This window comes from Cyprinodon variegatus, unplaced genomic scaffold (genome assembly GCF_000732505.1).
Source record: "Cyprinodon variegatus isolate N-32 unplaced genomic scaffold, C_variegatus-1.0 Scaffold241, whole genome shotgun sequence".
Taxonomy (NCBI): domain Eukaryota; kingdom Metazoa; phylum Chordata; class Actinopteri; order Cyprinodontiformes; family Cyprinodontidae; genus Cyprinodon; species Cyprinodon variegatus.
The window spans coordinates 111,650-136,538 of NW_015150694.1; the positions used below are offsets into that span (position 1 = coordinate 111,650).

A 24,889-nucleotide genomic window follows, 5' to 3' on the forward strand; every position below is an offset into this window, starting at 1 on the left:
CTTCTCATTATGTTATCTCATCAAATAATCCAGCATTGTATTTTGCATGTGTTTCACAACAAATTTAGTTTTCACAAATTGTAATAAATATAATCACATATTTCATATCTTATTCAACAGAACATCAACTCTGAATAATCTATTCTTATTAACTAAGGATTTCCCCATAACTTATACACACATGTATAATAGCTGTTCAAAAGTTAACCTACAACCATGTTTCATGTAATACGAACTGTTTACCACTTCCAATTGAAGATTAAATTATTTTGTTGTGGAACACCTTTCAAATCCTTGTAAATTCTTAACTGGGTTTTATTTCCTGTAAACAGCTGCGTAGCTCCTTCAACAAAGCTTTCAGTAAAAAAGGCTCAAAGTCTGGGCCATATGCTGACATCGAAGAGATCGCCACCCCAGAGTCCTCTGCACCCTCGTCTCCGAAGGTCAGCTTTGTTGGCGATAACCCTCAGCAGCCAATGAAATCCTCAGCCTCTGCTTCATCAGCAGGGTAAACCTCCATAAACTCTCCAGCCTTGATGATTATATTTGTTTGACTTTGGTAGTTGTAATCCTATTTAATAGACAGAGCAAATGATCTGATTGGCCTAGAGATTACATTCGCTATGAGCTGTTTCAGTGTTTCAGGAAAAGAACATGAACTGACACAGAAAATGTCAAGTTTCTCCTATCGGTCTTGATGGGATATCTTTTTTTTCCAGACACTGTGAAGACGACGATGCGGGAGATGATAAAGTTGTGACAGAACTGCGCTCAGAGCTGTGGGAGAAAGAGCGAAAGCTTACAGACATCCGTCTGGAGGCTTTGAGCTCGGCACATCAGTTAGAGCAGCTGCAGGAGGCGATGACTAACATGCAGGTATATCTACTTTCCTATTTAAGAACATTTGTATTCTAAAAAGTTGAACATAAAGGAATTTGCTTTTAACAGAAAATACTAAATATTGCAAAAATTATCACTCGTGCAATGTTTATAATACATTTGAAAGGATTCTGCCAGTGACTTGTGTGTTTTTTTTTTTCTTTTCTTTTTGTCTTTGCAGAGGACAGTGGAGAACCTGAAGACTGAGAATGATAAGCTTAAGACAGGTAGTCTGTCTCCCTCTACGTCTCCTGGACCCTCCAGCTCTGTGTCACAGTCCTCTGGTCTCACAGCCCTGGGGAGTTCATCCCCCCGTCAGTCAGTAGCCATGCACTTGCCCAAAAGCCACAGCAGAGGGCTCAGTGAGGGGAGCAGCTCAGGTACAGTCCAGTCTATGGAAAGAGGAGTAACACTGGGCAGTTGAGGAGTAGCTAGAGACTGGACTTAAGAAAAACCTCAGCAATTAAAAAAATATTTATTTCATAGAATATACTTGCATATAAATGCAATTTAAAAAGATATCAAAAAAAGTTTTTTTTAAAGCTTGAAGGCCCTAATAAAAAGCATCATTAATCTAAGCAACACTAGGGCCCCAATTTGTTAAAGGTGTAGTGGAGGATTTTTGCAAATTTTTGAAAAGACCCACCCTCTCCACTTTAAAGAAAAAATGCACATTCACAACCCTGTACCTGCTCCTGAGAGGGAACGCCAGTTAAACGCGTGTGAGAGCGTGCACAAGCCAATTTCTCCTCGTGCACACTCTGTCTAAAAGTTGCCTTTTTTATATACAAAATGACTTTCCAAAAGAAGATGAGCACTTTTTTAACTATGTTAGACTCATGGGGACAAGTATGTTGGACGGCCTTACCTAAACACATCACCAGAATAATTGACAATTAGAGGACCTCTTCTGTTGATGATCCACCCAGAAAAAGAACATCCTCCACTATCCCTTCAAGCTTCTGATGTGTATAAATCCATATTTTCTTATGATTTTCAGAGCTTCAGTTTAATTTCCTCTTTTTTATGTCCTTTTGTTCTCCTCAGCAGATGTCCAGCCTGCAGATTCTCTCAGCCTTTCCTCCCAGAGAGATGATCATCGTGTCAGAGTGGTAGTTTGTGTGGCAGATTTACGGGTTTTTAAAGATGTATGTTTTGGAGTTTTTTCTCTTTCATTTTGTTTTCATGAATAATCTTGCATTCTGTATTACCTAACGGATGCACTTTGACTCAGCAGGAGACTAAACCACAGGATTTCTTCATCGGTACCGTCAGGGTCAATGGCAGGATGGACTGGGTCATGTTGGATTCTGCTGTCAGTCAGGCTTTCAAAGTAAGACACTGACTTTAGACAATCTAAATTTATTTAAGTTTTTTAAGAAACACAAGTTTTAGAATGGGATTTGGGAATCACATTGCAGGTTTTCTTCATTCAAAAACTAAAACTTGTTAGGTAAAGGATTTTGAAATATTGTTGAGTTTGTCACTCACTGTCTCACCACATTTGGAGCAAGTTTTGTCCTTTATTTCAGGCAAGGTTTTGTATAAAGCACATGATTTAAATTTTTTATTATATCAGCCATTCCTAATTTTTTTTTTTTTTTTTTTTTTTATTTTTTTATTACAGGTCTATATAGCCAAGGTGGACCCCACCTCCAGCCTGGGTCTTTCCACTGACTCAATCTACAGTTACAGCATGGGTCACATTAAAAGAGTGCTGGGAGGCGAAGCCCCTGAGACGCAGCCATCTCGCTGCATGTCGCGAGGCCCAAGCAGCATCACAGTGGCACTAAAAGGTCTGCAGAGTCGGTCAACTCGTCACTTTTAATTTTAAATCCAAAATCGTTTATTATTTGCAGTAGGCAACATTTTGATTGATTGTGCAATGTTTATGTAAAAATTTAAGTTCAAAATCTCCCTTTTGAGCTCTGTATCAAAGAATACCTACAGTAGCCATTTGTTTGCATGTATTCAGTTCCTCCCTTCACCTCTGCACATACGAATTGTGGGGAAGCTGTACTGGTAGCCAAAGCTTAAACTGAGCTTTAAGCAACATGATCTGAGTGCTAACAGATCCAGCTGGCCAACCAGCCTCAGACACATGGGCCCAAAAGAAGTGTAATGAAGAACGTCCTCTTGCAGCCTGGGGGCTGGGCATACACTGACTTCCTACGCTCAAAGCAGAGTTATTTTCAGAGTGAAGAGTTTGAGCTTAGCGAGGCTTATAAAGGACATAGGAGGTGATAAAAGTCTCTTTACAAAATATCATCTTGCCAATACACAACCAGTTTTAGTTCATATTCATAGTGTTATTGATTCCAGCCAAAGTTTAAGACTGCCCTTTATTATGTCTCACGCTGTTAATAGATAGTAATTCTCATTAGATCATTTTCACTTCCTCTCGTTATAATCAGGTTTGAAAGAGAAGTGTGTCGACAGCCTTGTGTTCGAAACTCTCATCCCAAAACCCATGATGCAACATTACATAAGTCTCCTTCTCAAACACCGCCGACTCATCCTGTCCGGGCCGAGCGGAACAGGGAAAAGTTACCTTGCTTCCCGGCTGGCCGAGTACCTGGTGGACCGCAGCGCCCGCGAAATCACAGAAGGCATTGTGATCACTTTCAACATGCACCGGCAGTCCTGCAAGGTAGCAGAAACAAAGTTTTCATTGAGATCCCCTCATTATGAACTTTATTTTGACAGCCACGATTTCACGGTTAATACTGCTTGTCTTTGTCGCTAATTTTTTACAGGATCTCCAGCTTTATCTTTCTAACCTGGCCAATCAAATCGATCGGGAAACCAGTTCATCAGAAATCCCATTGGTTGTTATTTTAGATGACATTCACGATCCAGTGTCTATCAGTGAACTTGTTAATGGTGCTCTCACATGCAAATATCACAAATGGTAAAATTTCAATTCAGAAATGTTTATTGAATATAAAGACTTTAAGATGATCGTAAATGTGTGACTTTGTCTCTGCCTTTAGTCCTTATATCATTGGCACAAGCAATCAGCCTGTGAAGATGATGGCAAATCATGGCCTCCATTTAAGCTTCAGGTTTGTTTAATTTTACAGTTAGATCACAATAAATCTAAAGGATATCCATTTTTATTATGTTACAGGTGTGTTATAGCCATGTAAAGTGTTAAAAATCTGACATAATAACCTCAAAACCAATTCTGTTTTGATAAAGGATGCGAGTTAAGAGGCAAAAAATCCCACCTGTGTTTGGTGAAATGTTAATATTTTTTTGTTTCTTGATTCAGGATGGTTACCTTTTCTAACAACGTTGAGCCGGCTAATGGATTCCTCACACGATATTTGCACCGGAAGCTCATGGAGTCAGAAGATGAAGGGAGTTTAACCAATGAAGACCTCATCAGGGTTTTAGATTGGGTTCCTAAACTGTGGTACCATTTGCATACATTCCTGGAAAAGCATAGCACATCGGACTTTCTCATTGGTATGGAAAACAAAAAAAAAAAACAGTATATCAACGTATGGCTTTAACTTTTATGCATGTTGTTTACATGTTTTCTGTTTCACCTTCTCTTCAGGTCCTTGCTTTTTCCTGTCATGCCCTGTTTCCGTTGATGAGTTTCGATCTTGGTTTATTGATCTGTGGAACCACTCTATCATTCCATATCTTCAAGAAGGAGCAAAAGATGGCGTCAAGGTAATATCTCATCACCAGTGGGCTTTTATGATGCAATAATTGAATGCAATATTTAGCATTAATGGCATCAGAGCACCAGCACACCAGTCTCACTATTTCAGTTATGAAAACCAATTATTGAGATCACTATGAAGCACATATTACTGACCTTTGCACTACTATTTCAATTCAATTGAAATTAGATTATTAAAACAAAATGCTAGTAGACACTGATCATAAGTTAATTTATTTAACAAAAAATTCAGTTCAGTTTATTTAGAAAGCGTCAATTCACAACACATGTCATCCTAGGATATTTTACAGATAATTCAGTCTGATTGGTTAAAAGTATATGTCAAGGAAATCCAGTTAATTGCATCAAGTCATTGAATTGTAAGACATGTGAGTCCGGATGACTTTCACTGCAAAAAATCTAAATCTAGATAAGTAATTATTTCTTAAAATAAGTGCATTTATTCTTGAATTGAGGAGGTAAAAGAGACATTTTGCCAATGGAACAAGACAATTTACACTTAAAATAAGAAAACACAATTGTATTGTCTTATTTCAAGTGCATATTATCTAATTATCTTATTTTAAAAGTAAAATTACTCATTCCATTGGCAAACTATCTCATTTACCTACTCAAATTAAGGGTGAATACACTTAATTTAAGAAATTTTAGCTTATTTCTAGATCGTTTTTGCAGAAGATTATTGCTTGCATTTTCTTGTTGACTCCTCAGCAATCCTTCACATGCGCACATGTAGGGACAGTGGGAACCTACATGTGTGCATGTAGGTTCCCACTGTGGTTAACAGTTCGTAAGTGTGAAAGGCCCTCTGCTGAGGCTGACTGGGGTTAAAGGAGACAGAAGCAGACAAAGTAAGAGGATGACAAAGAGGACATCCAGTTAGTAACAGTGAAAAAAGAAACATAAAGACAAAGTTTCTAATAGAAAGTATCTATATACTGTATGTTATAAGGGAATGTGTTTAGACTTTGGAAGGGATTATTCAAACATATCTGATGTACCATTAATTCAGGATGTAATTTCAAACTTTAAAACCTGGACCTTGAAATAAATGACTTTTTTTTATTAGAATTATATTTGAACTTTATGAAAAATTAAATTAAAAAACATACATTTTGTATACGTTAAAGTAGATCCTTTATTTGCAACAATTTGGATCAATAGTCCTTTCTGTATAATCGTTTAAAGGTTTTCTGTTCACTATATGTGTCTGGTTGTGTAAGTCAGAGTTAGCAAGAACAAAAATATTACAGAGGTCTCAAACACTTAGGTTTGATATGAGATTGATATGACACACTTGGCTTTAAATTGTTTTGTTTTTTACCATTTATTAACTTCACCTTACTGTACACAATCGTGTGTTTTTCATTTTTACCTTTGTGTGTATCTGCATGTTTTCATCTGCCTTTCACTTTCTCCAATGTGGAATAATAAGTAATTATTCTATTCTATTCTATTCTATTCTATTCTATTCTATTCTATTCTATTCTATTCTATTCTATTCTATTCCATTCTATTAAATTCTATTGTATTCTATTCTATTATATTGTAGGTTGAAGTAGCAAATAAAAATTTTAAAGGTGTCATAGAATGCAAAACAGAGTTTATATTGTCATAGATCAGAGGTCACAGATTAGCAGACCGTGGTCTGGATCCGGACCCACCTGCTGGCTAATCCTGTCCCAACCTGATTTAAAACATGAATAAATTACTGCATGTTGTCTGATGTCACTTGCACCGCTTCTCCTTCTCAGAAATCCCACATCCTCCATCACCGCTCCACCCCGCAGCATTCCAGACCTCCTGCGCATAGCAAAGCCTAGAGCCTCTGCTATTCCTCCTGTATTGCTGAGCTCTGACTTATCTTCGGAGCTTGAGGAGAGCGTGTGCGATATTATCATTAAATTCAAAGGAGCAAAACATGCAGAAATGAAGGCTTAATTTAATATAACATATTAAAATAATTCCCAACAGCATCCAGCATATGTGCGGTTTCTGATGGAGATGAGAAATCTGCTTCCTGGTCTGTTGAAGTATCAATAGTTTGCATCCAATTATTTAAATAAACTGTGTTAGTTTTTTGAAATATATAAGAATTATGCTCTAATGTGTAGTTACCAATCTGTTGTTACTATATTTTAATGCGACAAACCGGATCCCCTCGCCGTTCTTTTTCCTGTTTGGTGCGATTGCAATAGCGGATCTTGACCTGGCCGGACCGGAGCGGAGCCTGAACATTTAGAGTATATTTGGCTAGACCTGCTGCTGTGAAGCAGGAATCTCCACCATGAACAGAATCAAAAATAAATATGGATCCAGGCTCAAAATGAGCACCTTGATATGTGCTTGAGAATGACTTTGTCTCCATTCAATCAAACCCAGGTTTAAAGCCTTGCAGGGCAGCCTAAAGCCCACTGCTCTCATTTTAGTTTGACTACCTTGTACATTACTGCAAAGACCTGAAGCATGGAAAAGAGGGCATTATCTGGACAAAGAAACTGCTGAACACTGACCTGCACCAATGTTTTAATGTTGAGCAGAAAAACAACAGACCCAATATACGGTGGTCATGATCCTGCCCTTTGTGGACTTTTTGGTTCTGTTTAACATTCTTTTTGAATTTTCACTTGCATTTTTATTGATTTCATTTTGTGTTTTCTTGGTTATTGTTTTTTTTGTGTTATTGTAGTTGTTTTCAAGTTGTATTTCAGCAGTTTTGTGTTTTTGTGTTGCTCTCTGTTGCCCTCTTGTGCCAGTCTCCTTTCCCCTAGCTTCTAGTTGCTTCTATCCACACCTGCTCCCTATCAGCTGATTACCCCTTTCTTTGTTCTGTCTATCATATATTATACTATTCCTGCCAGTTCCTCAGTGCTGGTTTCTCTTCATTGCTTTGCTCCCCGTGTGTGTTTCTCCCTGGCGTCACCTGTTTCAGTTTCCTTTATTTTTCCTGGATTTGTGCTTCACTTGCCATCAGAATTTAAATAAAATCTACAATAACTCATCTCTGCCTCCTCATCTCTGCATGTGGTTCCTCAATCAACTTCCAGCCAAACTTGACAACAGTCAAGTCAAATCCTCTACATTTTCTCTTATATTTTTTCAAACACACTGTGCTTCAAATTAAATGTATGGATTTTTGTGCTTTTTTAGGTTCATGGTCAGAAGGCGGTATGGGAGGATCCAGTGGAGTGGGTGAGGGGAACCCTGCCATGGCCGTCCGCACAGCAGGACCAGGCAAAGCTATTCCATCTCCCTCCTCCAAGTGTCAGCTCTAGCAGTCCTAGTCAGTCCAGTGAGGAGAGGCCTCACAAAGAAACTCCGCCCAGCTCAATGGAATCAGATCCCCTGGTAGGAAAGAATTTTTTCACATACTTTAAATCATTTTTCTTTTTAATGTATTTTTTTCTGATATTCATTTTCTTTCTTTTGTAGATGGCAATGCTTCTCAAACTTCAAGAGGCTGCTAATTACATCGAATCTCCAGACAAGGAAGATCTGCCTAAACTTTGAACAGAAACTCACGTTTTAAAATGCAGCACTAAAGATTTTTGATTTCATGTGTTTCACTGTGTTGAAGCAATCAGGAGGAAAAAGATCCTGGAAAAAATGATTTTGGGGAAAGTTTATATGAGTAAAGCTTTTACAGTTTAGATTCACAATATGAAAACACATAAAAGACAAACACTTAAGCTCTAATAAATAAATATCTATATTCTGTAACAAAACTATATGTAAGTCTACCACCACACTAGCCCTCAATACTATTAGATTGGTGCTATCTTTTTACTCTGAAATCCACTCTCAGTTCAGGGGATTTCTGCAAAAACATGCACCGTCCATCCTGTTTTCTCCTTAAGTGCGTACTGGAATAGTGAGTCCTCATCAAATGGTTCTAATTGTGATATTAACCTTCTGGAAAAGAGTATGACAGCATGCCAGACTCCAACGTTAGACGCAAAAATCTTTTCTACATATCTACAGTATACAGAAAGCCTTTGAAGGCTTTTTTTCTGAACACATATGCAATCCTGAACTTTACAACTCAAGCAGGTAAAAAAAATGCCTTAACAGCAGAGATGTTCTTCTCACCTTGACATAAGCTGGTTTTACTGGTGCTTTCATCAATATCACAACTATTCAGTACAAAATCTTTTCTTTCCCCAGGTCTCTCTGCATTTCATCATTTCAGCTAATCATTTATTTTACAACAAAATATATCAGACCTTTTGGTCTTTTTCAGTTTTATAGGAAATATTGCTGTCATACTCTTTTACTTTTATATAAAACTGAGCTTAAATATTTGTGATGTGGTTTAATTGCTCTGTCGCTGTTCACACCACTTTTATGAAGGTTTTATTTCATAAAAGGCAAGCGGTGCCACCATGAGGCTGCCATGAATATCAGGTATAAGATGCTTACTCTACAGGGATAGTAATAAGAAACACCGTTTAATGGGGGGAAAAAGAAACAAGTGAGTGAATGCTTACTGAATCCAATTCAGATCGTAATTTCTCTTAGAAAGAGCACATTTCTTTTAAATGGTTGCCATGATATTGTGTATATATAGTGTACATACAAACAGACTGTGTGGCAGTTTATCTGCATTAGTTGGTGCAAAAAAAAAAATCTAATATACTGAACCAAATATTTTACTTTAACCTTACATATTACCTGCTAAGTTAGTCATTTAAGTTGAGCTATGAATGTTTATAAAACACTTAAGTGTACATTAGGATCATGTAGTAGGTGCTTAAGCCTTATCAAAGTACAACTGCAAAACACATAAAATGGATGAGCAGAGTGACTATACCGCTGCGCATGGTGAATTCCTCCACCACAGTTAAAATAAGCACTGTCACCATTCATGCATAACAGTATTGGTTAGATTTGTATGATGCTCTATAAAAAAAATGCCCCAAAACTGTTCTAGGATTGTATTGCAAAGTAGGTTAGCAAAAAGTTTGATGTCTTTTCTGTCAAACTGGAAATATGACCTCTCTGTGAAATAGTGGTGAAGACACCCATGTGAGACATTGTGTGGTTTTTAACACTCATCAGTGTAGTACAGTATTCTTTTGAGAATATTTTCGGGTCTGTATGGACACAAATGAAACTTTATTAGGTGCTCAATGTAGACTTATGTGAAGAGGTCCTGTTAAAGTACATCAAATGTAGGGTATGTGGTTGTGCAATATCCATCATCCCAAAACACCCAGTAATGTTCTAGCTGATTGAATGTCGTACCACTTTAATGACAGCACAATAAGGAAGTGTAATCATTTATTTTGTATTCCCACAGCTCTGACTGGTACAAATTAATGGATTAAAGAGAAAAACAAAGTAAATGATCTTTGCTGTAAATATTCCAGGTATCAAATGGTGTTACCGGCCATTGATGACACTCTAAAGCATTTCTGCAGGTTGATTAAAGCCATCGGGTCCAGCTTTTCATCTAATTTTCTGGTTGTTGTGCCTGTTGCTCTGTATAAGCTGTGATATGTGTTTGCTTACTGGTGTATCAGGACTATGCAGCAACTTTTACTGGTGTTTACAATTGGCAGAGATCTCAACTTCACATGCAGTTGCTTTGTGTTCTCATCGGGTCTTTCCTAAGTTCCTGATTTGGATCAAAATCCATCAGAGGGTTTGTTTTAGCCAGTCAGACATGGCCTTAACAGAGTTGGGATTTAAATACAGGGTTTCACATATGGATGAAAAATGTAGGATGTCTAAAACAATTCTGTGTTTATGAATGGCACCAGAAGAAATGTAACTTGAGCTACAAATTGTTGACAGAAGACAGTTAAGGATCAAATTATGAGCCTAAATCAGTTCTAAACCTGAGTTCTTAGGCCAATACAGGTTGCTGAATAGTCATATTTTTTTAAAGCTTGTTGTTGACTAAACTAAGATTTAAGCAAAGTTATGCTGTTTGTAATGTCATGGCTGTGCAAAAGTTAAGGGTTCATAGGTGTTGTTAATGCATGTTTAATCGCTGAGTGATGAGACTAAAATGTTCACCTGACCGTAGACTTAAAAAAGAAAACATTCAATACTTTTTCTTTTTTTTTAAATACCTAAATATTTAATATCTTTTTTTTTTTTTTAAGATAATCCTTTGTAATACTTGATTTATCTACTTTGTACAGTACATCAGTGTAAAGACTGTAAATACGGTTGGTCAACATTATGGATGCAGCAACAATTAAAGAGGGGAAATTAAAAAGCATCACATAGAAGATATATTTCAACAGAGTTGAGTCCAACAGATGGATAAATGGTGCTCCTGAAGGCTTTCATCCACTCATCACTGTTTGTTGGCATTTAATAAATACATGTCATATTCTTTGTCTTCCTGTGTGCAGTTTAACTTATAGGTGAGATACCTGATATATCTTGCTATAAGGAAGGTAAGTAAGAAAAAATATATATTTATATATGTGCTGATCCATGGATGATACCAAAAAGGTTCTGAAGACGCACTCTGTTCAGACATGATGCTTTGAGTCATCCGATGGGTTTAGTATCTATTACATGCAGCTCATGAAAGGGGTGGCGTCTCATCGTGCAGAGCCATATATAAGCCTCTGATTCCCCCGAGCAATGATGGCATTGGATACAGTCTGAAGGGCTTAACTGAGTTGGGAATTTGCTGCGACCTCCAACATGCCGTCCAAGCCTGCCCCGATCAAGAAGGCGGCCAAGAAAGAACCAGCCAAAAAGGAGGAAAAAGCTCCAGAGCCAGCCCCTGAGCCCGCCCCGGAGCCCGCTCCTGCAGAGCCCGCTCCTGCAGAGCCCGCACCGGCTGAAGCCGCTCCGGCTGAAGGAGCGCCTGCTGAAGGAGAAGCGCCTGCTGAGGGCGCTGCCCCTGCAGAGGGTAATTTCCAGCGCCTCGTCACCTGGCTTACAACGATTAATGCAAGACGCACCATCATTTATAAAATATATCCATGGATAAACCTGGGATTTGTTTTGATGAAGTGAAAACGTGTTTGTGCAAATCAGATTAGTGCGCACCTTTACGCGCCTGTGAGAGTGGCTCTATGTTTCCTTCTGAGAAGTTCCAGCCTAAAAGGAAAAAGAAGTGAATTAGTGAATTCATTTCTCACCCCACGGAAATAAGCACCGTAATTGTGACATAAAAGTGAATCCTTTTCACCTGACACTGCAGATAAAGACCAGTTTTAGTTTGGGACATCAATTAAGAAACCTTAAAGTAAAGTGCGACTAAAATCCGACATTATTTGATTTACCCTTTTTAAGGATAAGAAGAAAAATAGTTTTATATGTATTGTAATATGTAGTTTCTTATATATAGTATCTTTACCCAGCTAATTCTGCTTCTACTAAAATTTACTGTTGATGCTTCTGTAAATCAGTTATTTTTCTATTGATTGCTGAGGTGTTTTTTCCTTTTACATTTACAATCTCAATTTTAGTTTTAATACTGCTTGCTGACCAAAGGTTGTGACCTCCTTTTAAGGTAAAATACCCAATTTTCACCTAATTTCTATATACTAACCACTTTAGTGTCTACAGAATGCCAAAATTGCCAACATATGGAATGAAATCAAATTACATTTTTACACATTTTATTTTCAAAATGTAATGTGCTTTCATTTTTTTTAATGTAAATATATTGATAAAACATAATATAAATGTACTAAATATATAGTAGTACCCACAGTTGTTTAGCAGTGGCTCACTAACTTTGAGAAGTATGACTTTCAGATTAAATTATTTCACGATATGCTGCTACAGGTTGCTGTGAAATAATAATGTATGCAGTTAATCAAACTATATATTTTTTACTTATACATTTTCTGATTATGATCTAAAACACGGTGTATTTATTTCAATCTCAACAAGTTTTTATTATTTTTAATTCTGGTTCTTTTGGTTCTCCATATAAGTCAGCCGCTGCATCTGCTACTTCAGAATCCTCAGCTGCTGCTTCTGCTGCTACGGTGGCAGCTGCAGTTTTCGCCAAAAGTATAACAACAACAAGTTGAGCATCTAATCTTAAACTGTCCTCCTTTAACAGGAAAGCTATTTTCTCTGTTAGGCGTCTGTTTTAATCTACAACATCACCAACTATTCATGCAGAAGGGGAAAAAAAATATATATATTGCTGTGGCCTCCGCTAATGGCAACATACAAACCAATACAGAAACAGTGTAAGCCTTTATTATTATCTTAGTGAAGCTAAGTCTATTGCTTGGTCTCTTTATGATGACTTTTCAACTCAACCGTTGCTTGAATTATTTGTAAAAAAAAAAAAAAAAAAAAAGTCTGCTTTAAGCACTAATTATTAATATCTAACATTTAATAATATTTGCTGATGCTCCTGCTCCAGGGCCTGAGGCAGCTGTTAACAGTGAACCACCCAGGAAAAGTATTGCTATACATTCATAGGAATATACATTTATAAAATGCCTGTATTAAAATAAAACCTTTAATAATTTTACAAACAATAATACAGCTGTCTTTTCAATATTAGGAGAGGCCCCTGCTGAGGCACCTGCACCAGAAGAGCCTAAACCACCCACTCCTCCACCTCCTCCACCCAAAGGTAAGGTTTTTTTCTGGGAGAAAAAAAAGACAGAAAACGTTTTTCAGCTAAATAATCAACATTTTACTGGTTATTTCCAGAGCCTACAAGCGCTCCTGTGGATCTGTTTATTGAAGACAAAAATGACACTTCGGTGACCATTATTTGGAGCCAGCCTGAGACCGTCGGGCCCTGTGGTCTAGACGGATATGTCATTGAAGTTTGCAAGGATGGAAGTAAGTCCTTTGCTCCTTTCAAGTGCATGCACTGAAAAGACCGACCTTAGAAATGTTTTTATGAGTTGTTCAGTAGACAGCTGTTTTTTTACATTTACTAGTATATTTATGTCTCAGTTTTCAACACAATGACTAACGCTCTTTTAGATCCATTGAGGAAAATGTGACATTGGTTTTTTATTATGGGTCAGCCGTATCAGTTACAGCTGTCCCTGAAGTGTCCGTCTTAGAGTTATATCATTAGCTACCTAACTTCTCCCTAGAAGGGAAGAAGCATTTCAGGGCTGGTGTGTTCCTGTTAAAGGTCCTGCTTTTAGACTAACAGTGGTTGAGTGAGCGTTTCATTTAGCAAATACAGACAATTCAGTGCTAAATGCACAAATTGTCAAATGCACCAATATTTCCATTACAAAACTTTATCATTTTGGTATTTTACTTGGCATTATACATAAGACTATATAACATTTATGTGTGACTAATTATGGAGTGCAAAATACCTTACTTTTGCGCCAAGAAAAGTGAATCACTACTTAGCATAAATTTGGTATTGTTGAATATGTTTTGGGTTGTCTTTACATCTAATAACAGCCTGCATGGTTAGATAAAATCGAGATAAATGGATGTGAAACTGAAGAAATAAACAGATGGTGGACCAAAAACTATTGACTTGAATTGGTTTTTACAACTGGAAAATAATACTATAAATAAAAAATAGTCAAATAATAGATTTGTTAAAAAAATGCAAAGTCCACTGATTTCTATTGATTTTTACACAGTATTGTAAAAGTTTGTAAAAGAAGAAAGCCTCATTACAAGATTGGTTATTCTGGTCAAATGTAGGACTTGTGCAGATTTACTTTTTGACTTTTTGTTCATGCAAAAAAAAAAAAAAATAATAATCAACATTGCATTATTTCAATTTCCGACATGCATGAAAATCTTATCTTGCGATAACATTGTCAAAAATTGTACTTCTCTTTATCAGAAAAACAAGTAGCTAATGTATATAGTTAAGCAATCAGAAGGTTTATTTGTAAAATAAATGTCAATAAAATAATTTTAATAAAGATAAATAACAGTGTTATTCGAGGAAATAAATCAGTTTTAATACAATATTATAGAAGACATTTCAGCAGCTTGGCAGAGCAATCAGAATCATTGCCAAGTTTGTGTTTATGACCTCAAGAAGAAATTAATCCAAACATAAACATTGAGAAAGCTCTTGTATCCATAGAAACTTGTTTCCCACATTGGTCTGCATTTACTGAATAAATGTTTGGGTTTTTGTACACTTCTATCACAGCGCTGTAGACTTTACTGTCTGACATTTTCTTTATTCAGCTGAAGATTGGAAAGCTGTTAATGAAGACCTGCAGAAGTCCAGTCGCTATGTAATCAAGAACCAGACCACTGGTGACCGCCTGAAGATCCGGGTGGTAGCTGTGAACGAAGGAGGCCGCAGCCCCCCTGTCACCCTCCCTGAGCCCGTACTGGTGAAGGAGGTTGCTGGTAAGAAATGTTTGGTGTTAGATTAAGCTGAAAACATTTTGTTAACATTTTATTTACAATTTGCAATCCTATAATAAACTATGTCTGGGAAAATGTTAGAGTGAATGTAGATACAAGAACAAATACCATCAGATAAATACAAAAGACTCAAGTTAAACAGAACCTTGCTAATGTATAAACACTACATTTACATGTTTTAGTCTTTTTAATCTTGTTTTTAAATAAAAAAGGAATATCTCTTATTTGTAAATTAGGCTAAAACTAATTTGGGACAAATCTAATATAGATGTGGGTTAAATGGTTTACAGCCATAAATTATAAGTAAGAGAAACAGAAATGATTTCTTCTCAGCTTTCCTGGTCCGTTAAAACATACCTGCAACATGAATGGATACAACTTTGTACCAGTAACTCCTTCCCACTTTGAGCTGAAACATCTATCCTTCCCGCTGCAGCATGTGATAAGTTGGTGGTTACCCTGACCCTGTACTTCTGACGTTGTTAATCTGTAGCAATTTACTTGGTAAATGCTGATTAGACCCTGAGGATTTAAAAAGGATGAGCTGTGGCACTTTGGTTATCTTTCAGATTGGTGTTATGCTTAAAGAAGTGGAAGCAAAGTGGGTGGAATGGCAACATGATCCCAGCTCAGCTGGCGCTGGTCTCCACGATGCATATTCACCATACCAGATGGTCCTCAATTAGCAACAATTTACTGAATAGTCTCTGGCAGATTTGCTGCAAATATTTGGAAAATAGCTGTGATATACCTGCTGGTAACAAATAGTTTTCTCTGGGAGTTTGGAGTGAGTAGGGATCTTTGCCAGGACTCATGCTGAGGGAAGGGTCAGACTAATTTCTGCTAGATAGATGGTGTCAAGCGGTCTGACCTAAAGTAGGGTTGGGCTATGAAGAGATGAGGGGAGGGGTTGGTGAATTCCAGTGGTCCCCATCTCCAAGAAAGGGGGTGTTGGCCCTGACTTCTCAAATTGCACCCAAATCTCATGGAAGCTCCTGCAATTAACTGTTTATCTTGCAACATACTAAAGACTTTGCAAGGGGAATACCCATGAAGCCTGATCCGTATCTGAAGTTTATTCTAACTATACTGAGAAACTACAATATGTATTTATTTATTTTTAATAAATCTTTTTTTTTGTACAGTATATATAGACATTGATAACATTCCCCTGTTCTCTTATAGTTTTTTGTTATGATTTTAAAAAAATAATTCATTGAAGATTTTAATCTTTCTTATGTAACTTTATCTCCAAATTTGATGTGAAGGAGGGAGCTGACATGGTGAGTGCTACAGTATCCCTTCTTTATTTAGAGTTCTGACAAATGTTGCTGTGCTGCACTCAGCAGGTGGTGACCTGCAGGAATATACTTCCAAGTGCCTTAACAGAGGCTTTGGTGTCACGTCAGAAATCAGAGCAGAACACAACCAATTTATATATATTTAAGGTATCATGAGCTAACTTTAACCTTTCGGAAAATAAGGCTTTGTAGAGAGAATAATGGAATTATGGAGTAGATTACATATTCTGTCTGGTTACCGCTCTTATCTCACCATCTTTAGCTGAGTTGTTTAAATGTACATTATGAGTTTGTTTTTTTTCAATACAGCTTCACTAGTTTTAGTTTTCCTGTAACTCTTTATGAAAAAATGCTGTTTAGAGAGCAGGGATTAAAGTTGCTTTTTAATGAGATGCCAAGCTAGTCCCTTAAAATCTGAAAATGCTAGGCAACACTGGATCATAAGTTGGGCAAAGAGATCTTCTCTGTACAATGTCACATTATTGATAAATAAATAATTCACCACATAATCGTAATGTAAAACACTAAAAAAAAGCAAAATCAAGCCAAATTTTCCTGTCAGATTTTTTTTACTTATTGCTGTTGAGTGTCATAGTGTGCAGCACACTACTATCAGACACTTTTGGAGACATACTGTACGCTAAGTGTTTGGCCTAAGACGTGTGATTTAAAAGTTAATTTTACCAAAAAGTTCTAAAAATAAATGTAATCTTATGAGCAAGGAAAAGGCAATAAAACATTTTCTAAAAACTGCTCTTATTATTCTGCCATTAAGACAATGGCAGAATAAAACTCATTTATTAACCTTTAATGAGACCAAGTAGAAGATATTTGGTCTGATTGTATGACAGGGCAGAGAAATGTTTTGAATACAGGCTATCTACCATAGTTTAAACTACTCAGAAAAATAAAACCAAAGTATCAAATATTCATTTAGAAAAAGGGGAATAATTAAACTCGTTAAGCATCCTAAAAAAATTGTGTTAAGAGAAAAACCTTGCATTCAGCAGGCTGGTCACCATGCTCTGCTCATTAGATTTGCCTGCTTACTGCATGTAAACTGGCTTAAAATTAGCTTTGCAGATATAAACTCTGTGACTTTTTAATATTATTTGTGCGTAATGGAACTTTTTAAATTAACTTTCTTATCATTTGTTCAGTTTTTGTTGGTTTCATGTTCCGTTTGCTGAGCAAACTCCTGAGATAAAAAAGGCTGCATTTAAACTTTATAAAAGCAGATATTTAAAATGAGCAAGATATAAATAAACTCTGCATTTGGATAACTTTTAAAAAAACTTGGTTATATTAAATTTATTTCTACAGATCGTCCTAAGGTCCGCTTGCCTCGGTTCCTCAGGCAGAGATACGTCGCTCAAGTTGGGGAAAAGATCAACCTGACCATCCCTTTCTCTGTAAACACTATATCAAAATGGATCTCACCACACTTAATAAAAGATACAATATTGCTGATGTTATTTATTTACTTTTTCAGGGCAAACCCAAACCTGTGGTGTCTTGGACAAAGAACGGCGAGCCCCTGGACAAAAAGAGAGTGAACATCCGCAGCACGGAAAGAGACAGCATCCTGTTCATCCGTGCATCTGAGAGAGACGACTCTGGAGTGTATGAGATGTGTGTGAAGGTGGATGACTTTGAAGACAAGGCCTCGTTGATCCTTCAGATTGTTGGTGAGTTAAATCAACACAAAAGGGTGTCAAGGATTAACATGCTACAGTCTGACTATGAATTTATGAATGATGACCCACAGAGCTGCCAGGACCTCCTGCCAGTGTGAAAATCGTGGATACCTGGGGCTTCAATGTTGCTCTAGAGTGGACTCCACCCAAAGACAATGGAAACACTGAGATCACAGGATATACAATCCAGAAGGCTGACAAAAAGACAGGAGTAAGTTCTCCACATCAGTGCTTACTAGTCTTAATAGTCTGCAAAGGGTTTAAATCATTTACAAAAAAATATCAGAAAATTGTTAGATGCTTTGGATCTAAATGTCCCCTGAGAATAATCAAGCTTTTCCCATAATTAGCTGTAAGTCTTAAGGGTTTCTGTCTGTAGAAATGTTCTTCTTACATATTTCTTTCACTATTGCTATCACATGTAATCACACAATATATCAACTCCTAATAAATTCCTTTTGCAGGCAAAAGAAAGCATCTCTCCACCATATTGCTACTATAGCAAACGTTCTTTGTGAAGTCGATGTATTCAGGGTTCACTGTTATAAACCACATTTCATTTTAAATTTTAAGTACTTTCTTCTCTTTTTATGGTTTTTACTGTAAGACTCATAGGAAAATGCATATGGTTCTTCTGATTGTTTGCTTTAATAACGGTTTTGCTAATGTCAGATATTATATAATAGTCAGTCATTCTCTCACATGAGCAAAGAAAGGATGGAAGATTTGTATCTGTACCAAACCTTTTTCATTTTCCGGTTTTTCCAATTAGATTTTTAAAGCTTTCAATATTTCATAACCTAGTCTTACTTTAAATTTCTCAATAACTGTATCAAACCATAACAAATCTCAGAGAAAACCTCTATATTTAACCTGAAATTAAATTTAAATATAGAGTGTTTGTAGGCTGCACTTATTAAGGAAGCCTAGGTTCCTCAGTGTTTGCGGGAAGATGCTGTATGCCGTCTATGAGTCTGTTATGGAGAGTGAGATCTCTTGCCACCATTTCTTTGGAGAGGAACATCAGATCCAGGAACTTATAAAAAAATGTTAACAAACTCATAAGGAAATTTGATTCTGGTATTGGGACTAGTCTAAAACCTGGAGTATCCTTTTCAAGAAGACTCTTAACAGAGTGTCTTAAGTCAGAGGCTTCTATGGATGTGCTGTGAGACGATGCAGTGCTGGAGATCTTTCCTGTTCCCAGGCATCACTATATCCAACCTCTGTTTGAAGAAACCTGGTAGATATAAGGTTAAAAAATACTTAATATCCTTTCTGAATGTTTTTTAAGCTTAAATTCCTTAAACTGAATTTACTAATTAGGTGAATTCTAAAGGCATTTAGCCTTGCTGAATTTTATTTGGTGGTTATTTAGGTCAGAGAGCTAAAAACAAATCCATAGAAGTTGGTATCCATTTTGATTGCTTTGTGCTTTGGTTTTCCAGGACTGGTTCACTGTTCTGGAACATTACCACAGACTGAATGCAACCATATCTGACCTCATCATGGGAAACACTTACAAGTTCAGAGTATTTTCTGAGAACAAGTGTGGAATAAGCGAGTCTGCTGCCGTTACAAAGGAAGAGGCTAAGATCATGAAGACAGGTAACACTTTCTGTTCTGCTGTAGGCGCTTCTGCTTTGCATATGTAATATTTATGCATGTTTGTTTATTAGTGAAAAGATCATAATTTTGACCATTTGAGACTCATTATGTTGTCATTTTTCAAAAATAAAAAGATTTCAGAATATACAAAAGTACAGTATTAACGAACAAAGATCAGCAGAATATTGAAAGAATTTATGCTGCAAGGAAATAGTTGGATAGGTTAAAAACATCAGTAAGTGATAGATAGTCTCAGTAGGACCATTTTGCTCTATAAACAATGGGACTACTTGTTATTAAATAAGATTTTTAACTGTGACCGCGACACTGAGTTCAAGTTGTGACTTTTTTGTCAGTTATTATTATTAAACCTTTATGTTAAACAATTTGCAGACAGACACTACCCCATGCAGATAGCTGATTTGTTAAGAGACACACCTTTCTGGTAAACAACGAAATAATAAGGCTTTATTTTCCTATTTCATCCCAATTTAAAAGCACTGTTGTTTTTAACAGCTTTTGATTTTTACCATGTTACAGGCTCGCTCCTCTCTGCTTGTTTTTAATTTACAAACAATGCATATCTTACATATATTTGTTTTCTATACTTCCTTAAAGTCATCTTGACTTTAGGACCTTTCACAGAATTTTTTTCACTGATTTAATCCATAAACAGTGTCTAAACAGTGTATAAGCCAGAGACAGAATCTTATTCTCAGGTGTAAAATTCAATGAAAATTGTAAAATGGTATATATTGCTTAAGTAGGGATTTGAAACTTAAATTGCATATACCCCAATATAAGGAAGGTTATATACCCCAATGCAAAACCCCGCCATAAAATAACCAGCTAGGAAGCTTGTCCTGCAATCTGAGGGTCACCGGTCAGAATCCCAGCTCTCTCCATCTTAGTCATTGTGTCCTTGGATAAGACTCTTCACTCATACTGCCTACTAATAGTGATCAAGGACCCTGTGACACTTGTTTGCAGCAGCCTGGAGTCTGTCAGTGTGCCCCAGGGCAGCGGTGGCTACACTGTAGCTTACCACCACCTGAATCGGTGAATAACTGAATATAGGGCAAACCTTTTTGGAGTCCTCTAACTTAACAGGTGCTATATAAGTGCAGTTCATAGTGTGATGATATATATGTTTTTAGCATCTGACCATTACATAGATTTTTTTCAAATTTGTTTTTAAATACAGCGTGTTGGGTTGTCCTGATCCAGGATTAATATCAGTCCGATATTAGCCTAAAAACTAGTATTGAATAATATTGGGCAGCATCTAAAATCTCTGATATTTTCATGCTGATACAGTAGGAACACCATATTTTATTTCTGTTAAACTTTCTGTTTCTGATCAGATAATTTTAGATGGGTCAGTTGCCTTCATACACTTTGTTGTTGACTTACGTTCTCTGATTTAGTAATATTACTTGATCAAATCTTTCCTAACATTCTACACAATAAAATAAGTAATAAAAGCTGGTATGATTCATACTAATATCACATTGGATCATTATTGCTATTGGCCAATTCTCAAAGCTGAAATATTGGAATTGTGTCGAAAAATGAAAAAGTTGTACCCCTACAGTGTGTTGTGCAAATGACCCAGTTTCACAAATAATAGAAAAAAAGTTTGAAATGAGATGCAGGCTGTTTAAATGGGGAACAGATTCTCTGTTGATAATAATCAATATTGACAAACACTAAAAAAATATATATTTTGGTGCTTTTTAGGCAGAAAGAACAAAAGAAAAAAAAAAAAAACAGAAAAAAGCTTGTTTTCCTGCATTAGTGCCTCATAGGGCAGATATTAAGCTGAGGTTATAAAGACTATAGCTAATATTTAATACCCTCTTTCCTTACCATAAATACGGTTTTTAATAGATTTGTGTGTCTTATTAGCGAAGCAATATTTTAACATGTTTTGTTTGTGGAAAGTTTTGGGAAAATTTTTTGGAAAAATACAATACATATAAAACATGAGCAGAGTTTCTCATTATTGATAGATACCACTCTGATCTGGACTGGTTTTCTATGTTTGTATCTAGACACCTTGACACCATCAATTTAAAGTTAATCCTTAACGTATATTTTCCTTTCTTTAGGTATTGACTACAAGCCGCCTGAGTATAAGGAGCATGACTTCAGTGAAGCACCTAAGTTCACCACCTCTCTGACTGACAGGGCCACCACTGTTGGCTACAACACCAAACTGCTATGCTCCGTCAGGGGATTCCCTAAGGTACCCTTACAATGGAGTAGTTCATGTTTGAAAATATATGTAATCAGCAAGGGAATGAGGATGATGAAGGGAATTATGTTAGAAAACACCAGCAAAGAGGGAATTCTGTATTTTAAAGGTAAGGTAACAGGAGAGCTTCAGGTTTATTTTGTTTAGAAATTTTGCATTTAGGTGAAAAAACTGTTTAGAGCTAAAATACTTTTAAGATTACCTCATAACACTGATATAGAAACAGTACCGTTTTGTGTTTTTTTCTATATATCAATAGAATTTGTATATAAAGGCTTTTTTTCAATGTTTTAGATCCCAAAGTAATGAGAGTATATTGGTTATATGCTGTTTACCTGTGGTATAATATATCCATACAAGATTAAGAAGATTTTCAAGCTTCTTTTGTCTGCTGTAAAAAAAAAAAAAAAAGTTAGAAAGAAATTAAGTGAAGATCATTTTAAAAATCGGCTATTTCTTCATCAGGTGCCTTACTGTGAAGGGGATGTTTTTAATACACAAAAAGTAATTAAGTCAGTTAGAATTTAATTCCTTAAACATCAGGGGTGCAAACCTCATAGATATAAATTTCGGCTACTTGTCAGTATCAGCACATCCCCCCCATTGCTCTTGCATTGCTGTCAGTGCTCAGGCTTTGGCCTAACAATGTGGAAGATATTCACCTGCCTTCATTAGCTTGCCGTCTGAGCCTCTCACCCTCTCTTTTGGCTTATAATCAGCTGGGTCTCAACAGGGTGAAATGTCAACAGAATTCTTTTTTGAGGCATTGGAAGAGGAGAAGCAGGTGGATAGGGAAGCTTGGTTAGATGTTTAACATTCTGTTTGGGGCCCAGGGAGGTTCTCACCATATCGTTGTCATTAAACGTCCCATACCACGAGTGTACTGTGTGTCTTCCTTAATCAAAGCTTTTTTTTTACTGTCTTGTCATGTATCTGAGGCCTTCAAATAGCATGCTAATTGTTTGCTGGTGTTGTGATGTGACATTGTGTTAAAAGCCCAAGATTGAATGGATGAAGAACCAGATGGTTATCGGAGATGACCCCAAGTTCAGGCAGATCTGCGTCCAAGGAATCTGTTCTCTGGAGATCCGGAAGCCTGGAAACTTTGACGGTGGTGTGTACTCCTGCAGAGCCAAGAATGATCACGGAGAGGCGGTAGTCAGCTGCAAGCTGGACGTGAAACGTAAGTCAAGATTTTAAACTTTTACCATTTCTTTGAAATCATTGATAGGTTGAACATGTACTGTGTTTAGAAAATGGATATTGCCAGTTGCTAAGCAGTGCGTCTAACGTAAACCTTCTGTTAAACAGAACCAATCAATCCAGATGCAGAGAAGAAGTAAATGGACATCTGCACAAACAGGTGAGAAGATCATATGAAAATACTTGATGTGTTTTCACTTCATTTTTATACTCGTTTATGGAAATTATTTCAAAATAGGTTGCTGCATTTATACTTTAATCTTTATCAATCATATTCCATGCAAATGAAACACTCAAACTCCATGTAGTTCAAGCGGGATATATAAGGACTAATTTAACTCCAGCTTCCTCTGTGACATAAATGGAGAAGGCTGTCCATATATGGAGGTCACTAAACTTGGCCTCTGCCACTGAGAGGGTCTAAGCAGAAGCACTCATAAATTAGATCTATGATGGCTCCTGCTACACTCAGTCTGGTGACTTAATCACATTTCCTTGACTCAGCAGGCGTGTCTTTCAGTACATACAGTAATTTAACGTATAAGGTATTCTCTTAGTACTATCAAAAGAAATATTTTTGGGGCCTTTGCACGTGTAAAAGTGTTTTAAAAGCTAACATTTATGTTAAAGTATCTACATATACTTGTAACTGTTGGAAAAATCCTAACATTACTAAACAGCAGCTTTTTTTTTTATTGTTACAATTCTAAAATAAGGAGCAGAAGGTAGAAGGTCTTTGCAGTTTAAGGTGTGTGTCACTTTAAGTGTTTCTAAAGCAGCTGTCCACATCAATAAAACAGATGGTAAATTTCAAACTATTTTTCTGTCATCACAGGATTGGTTGGATACTGGAAGGACAGCATCTACAGCTGGTGATTCTACTACCAATGGATTTAAACCTTTGACGTCTTATGGAGTTTAAACATCTATTAAGATGAACAGTGTTTGTCATCGTTTTATGCCTAGAACTACAAGTCCACATCCAAATCCATGACATTTCCCCCACATATTCTCTCAGTAATAATCATTACATTATGACACTTTCAAACGTTGTTTTACTTTAACAACTTGTCAGTTCTACTTAAATTAATTTACTGTTCCTCATAGGAGAACTACATGTAACATCTGTGTTTATGTCAATAAATAATTTAATTTCTGGTTTTGTTTTTTATATTACAGCAAAAGTTGTGTGACTTCTTAGTTAATTCAACTTATACATCTGTATAGCAGGAACTTCACTGGCCGATGAATAAACCTGTTTGAAGGCAATTATGCATGCAGCTGGCATGTACTGCATCGTTTGTTAACAAGGTGATTTGAACTTGAGACAGGCGAAAAAATATATTGCGATAACAAAATTAAATACATGCCCTACTACCTTAAATATTAAGATTAATGGAAATGTGAAAATAGAAGATACAAGTTAATAATAAATAGATTTCATTAACATATCATGGCATAAGAGTTAAAAAAAAAGTATATTACGGTACTCTTTAATTTAGGCTAATGTGAGCATGCAGATATCAGATAAAATCTGTTATGTCCCTTTAATGAAGGTGCTTTGATGAAAACCACTTGCAGTCGTTTACTTAGCATTATAACTGCCAAATGAACTGCACTTTAAAGTTTTAACCCATTTTCCATTGTGTTAGGGAATCCTGTTGACTTCTACAGCCTTTTAAGGCTTCTTGTGCAACTGTTAAACTGTTGAATTATCTGATGTGTAACTGGTAAAAAATCCTGTTTTAAAACAGCTGAAATTCTGCTGTTGTGACAATATAAAACCAAGCAGATCGTATTGAAGAAAGTTTCTTTTAGGGAAAACCCCAAGGAGATATCTTTGGCAACATTTTTATGCAAGAGATTTAAATTTTTTTTCTTGTAATTTTGCTGGTTATGGCTTGCAGATAGTGAAACCCAATAAACCAGTAAA

At 36.4% G+C, this 24,889-nt stretch overlaps 2 protein-coding genes across 14 annotated transcripts in view; both read left to right on the top strand.

Moving 5' to 3' along the window:
* Nucleotides 1-10,645, top strand: part of nav1 (neuron navigator 1) — a 54,699-nt gene extending 44,054 nt beyond the window's left edge. For 6 of the 12 annotated variants that reach the window (XM_015381763.1, XM_015381767.1, XM_015381768.1 and 3 more), the window contains 13 exons: nt 333-508; nt 720-876; nt 1,061-1,106; nt 1,927-2,027; nt 2,117-2,212; nt 2,507-2,675; nt 3,294-3,529; nt 3,636-3,790; nt 3,873-3,944; nt 4,154-4,350; nt 4,445-4,563; nt 7,727-7,924; nt 8,009-10,645. In XM_015381763.1, the coding sequence (XP_015237249.1) occupies nt 333-508; nt 720-876; nt 1,061-1,106; nt 1,927-2,027; nt 2,117-2,212; nt 2,507-2,675; nt 3,294-3,529; nt 3,636-3,790; nt 3,873-3,944; nt 4,154-4,350; nt 4,445-4,563; nt 7,727-7,924; nt 8,009-8,086 (1,800 nt within the window). In that variant the 3' untranslated portion in view covers nt 8,087-10,645. Of the gene's footprint in view, nt 1-332; nt 509-719; nt 877-1,060; nt 1,260-1,926; nt 2,028-2,116; nt 2,213-2,506; nt 2,676-3,293; nt 3,530-3,635; nt 3,791-3,872; nt 3,945-4,153; nt 4,351-4,444; nt 4,564-7,726; nt 7,925-8,008 lie in introns of all 12 variants that reach the window. The other 6 variants (XM_015381760.1, XM_015381762.1, XM_015381770.1 and 3 more) reach the window with 2 other exon arrangements.
* Nucleotides 10,646-11,177: 532 nt separating this feature from the next.
* Nucleotides 11,178-24,522, top strand: LOC107089157 (myosin-binding protein H-like). Of its 2 annotated transcripts, none has more exons than XM_015381784.1 (12): nt 11,178-11,453; nt 13,077-13,148; nt 13,229-13,363; nt 14,705-14,872; nt 17,515-17,603; nt 17,684-17,879; nt 17,960-18,099; nt 19,337-19,496; nt 21,608-21,744; nt 22,750-22,936; nt 23,065-23,116; nt 23,792-24,522. In XM_015381784.1, the coding sequence occupies exons 1-11, from the start codon at nt 11,243-11,245 to the stop codon at nt 23,094-23,096; spliced, it is 1,527 nt and encodes a 508-aa protein (XP_015237270.1). In that variant the 5' UTR covers nt 11,178-11,242; the 3' UTR covers nt 23,097-23,116; nt 23,792-24,522. The 2 variants fall into 2 exon arrangements, with proteins under 2 accessions (XP_015237270.1, XP_015237272.1); XM_015381786.1 differs by having other exon boundaries at nt 11,178-11,435.
* The last annotated feature ends 367 nt before the right edge of the window (nt 24,523-24,889 follow it).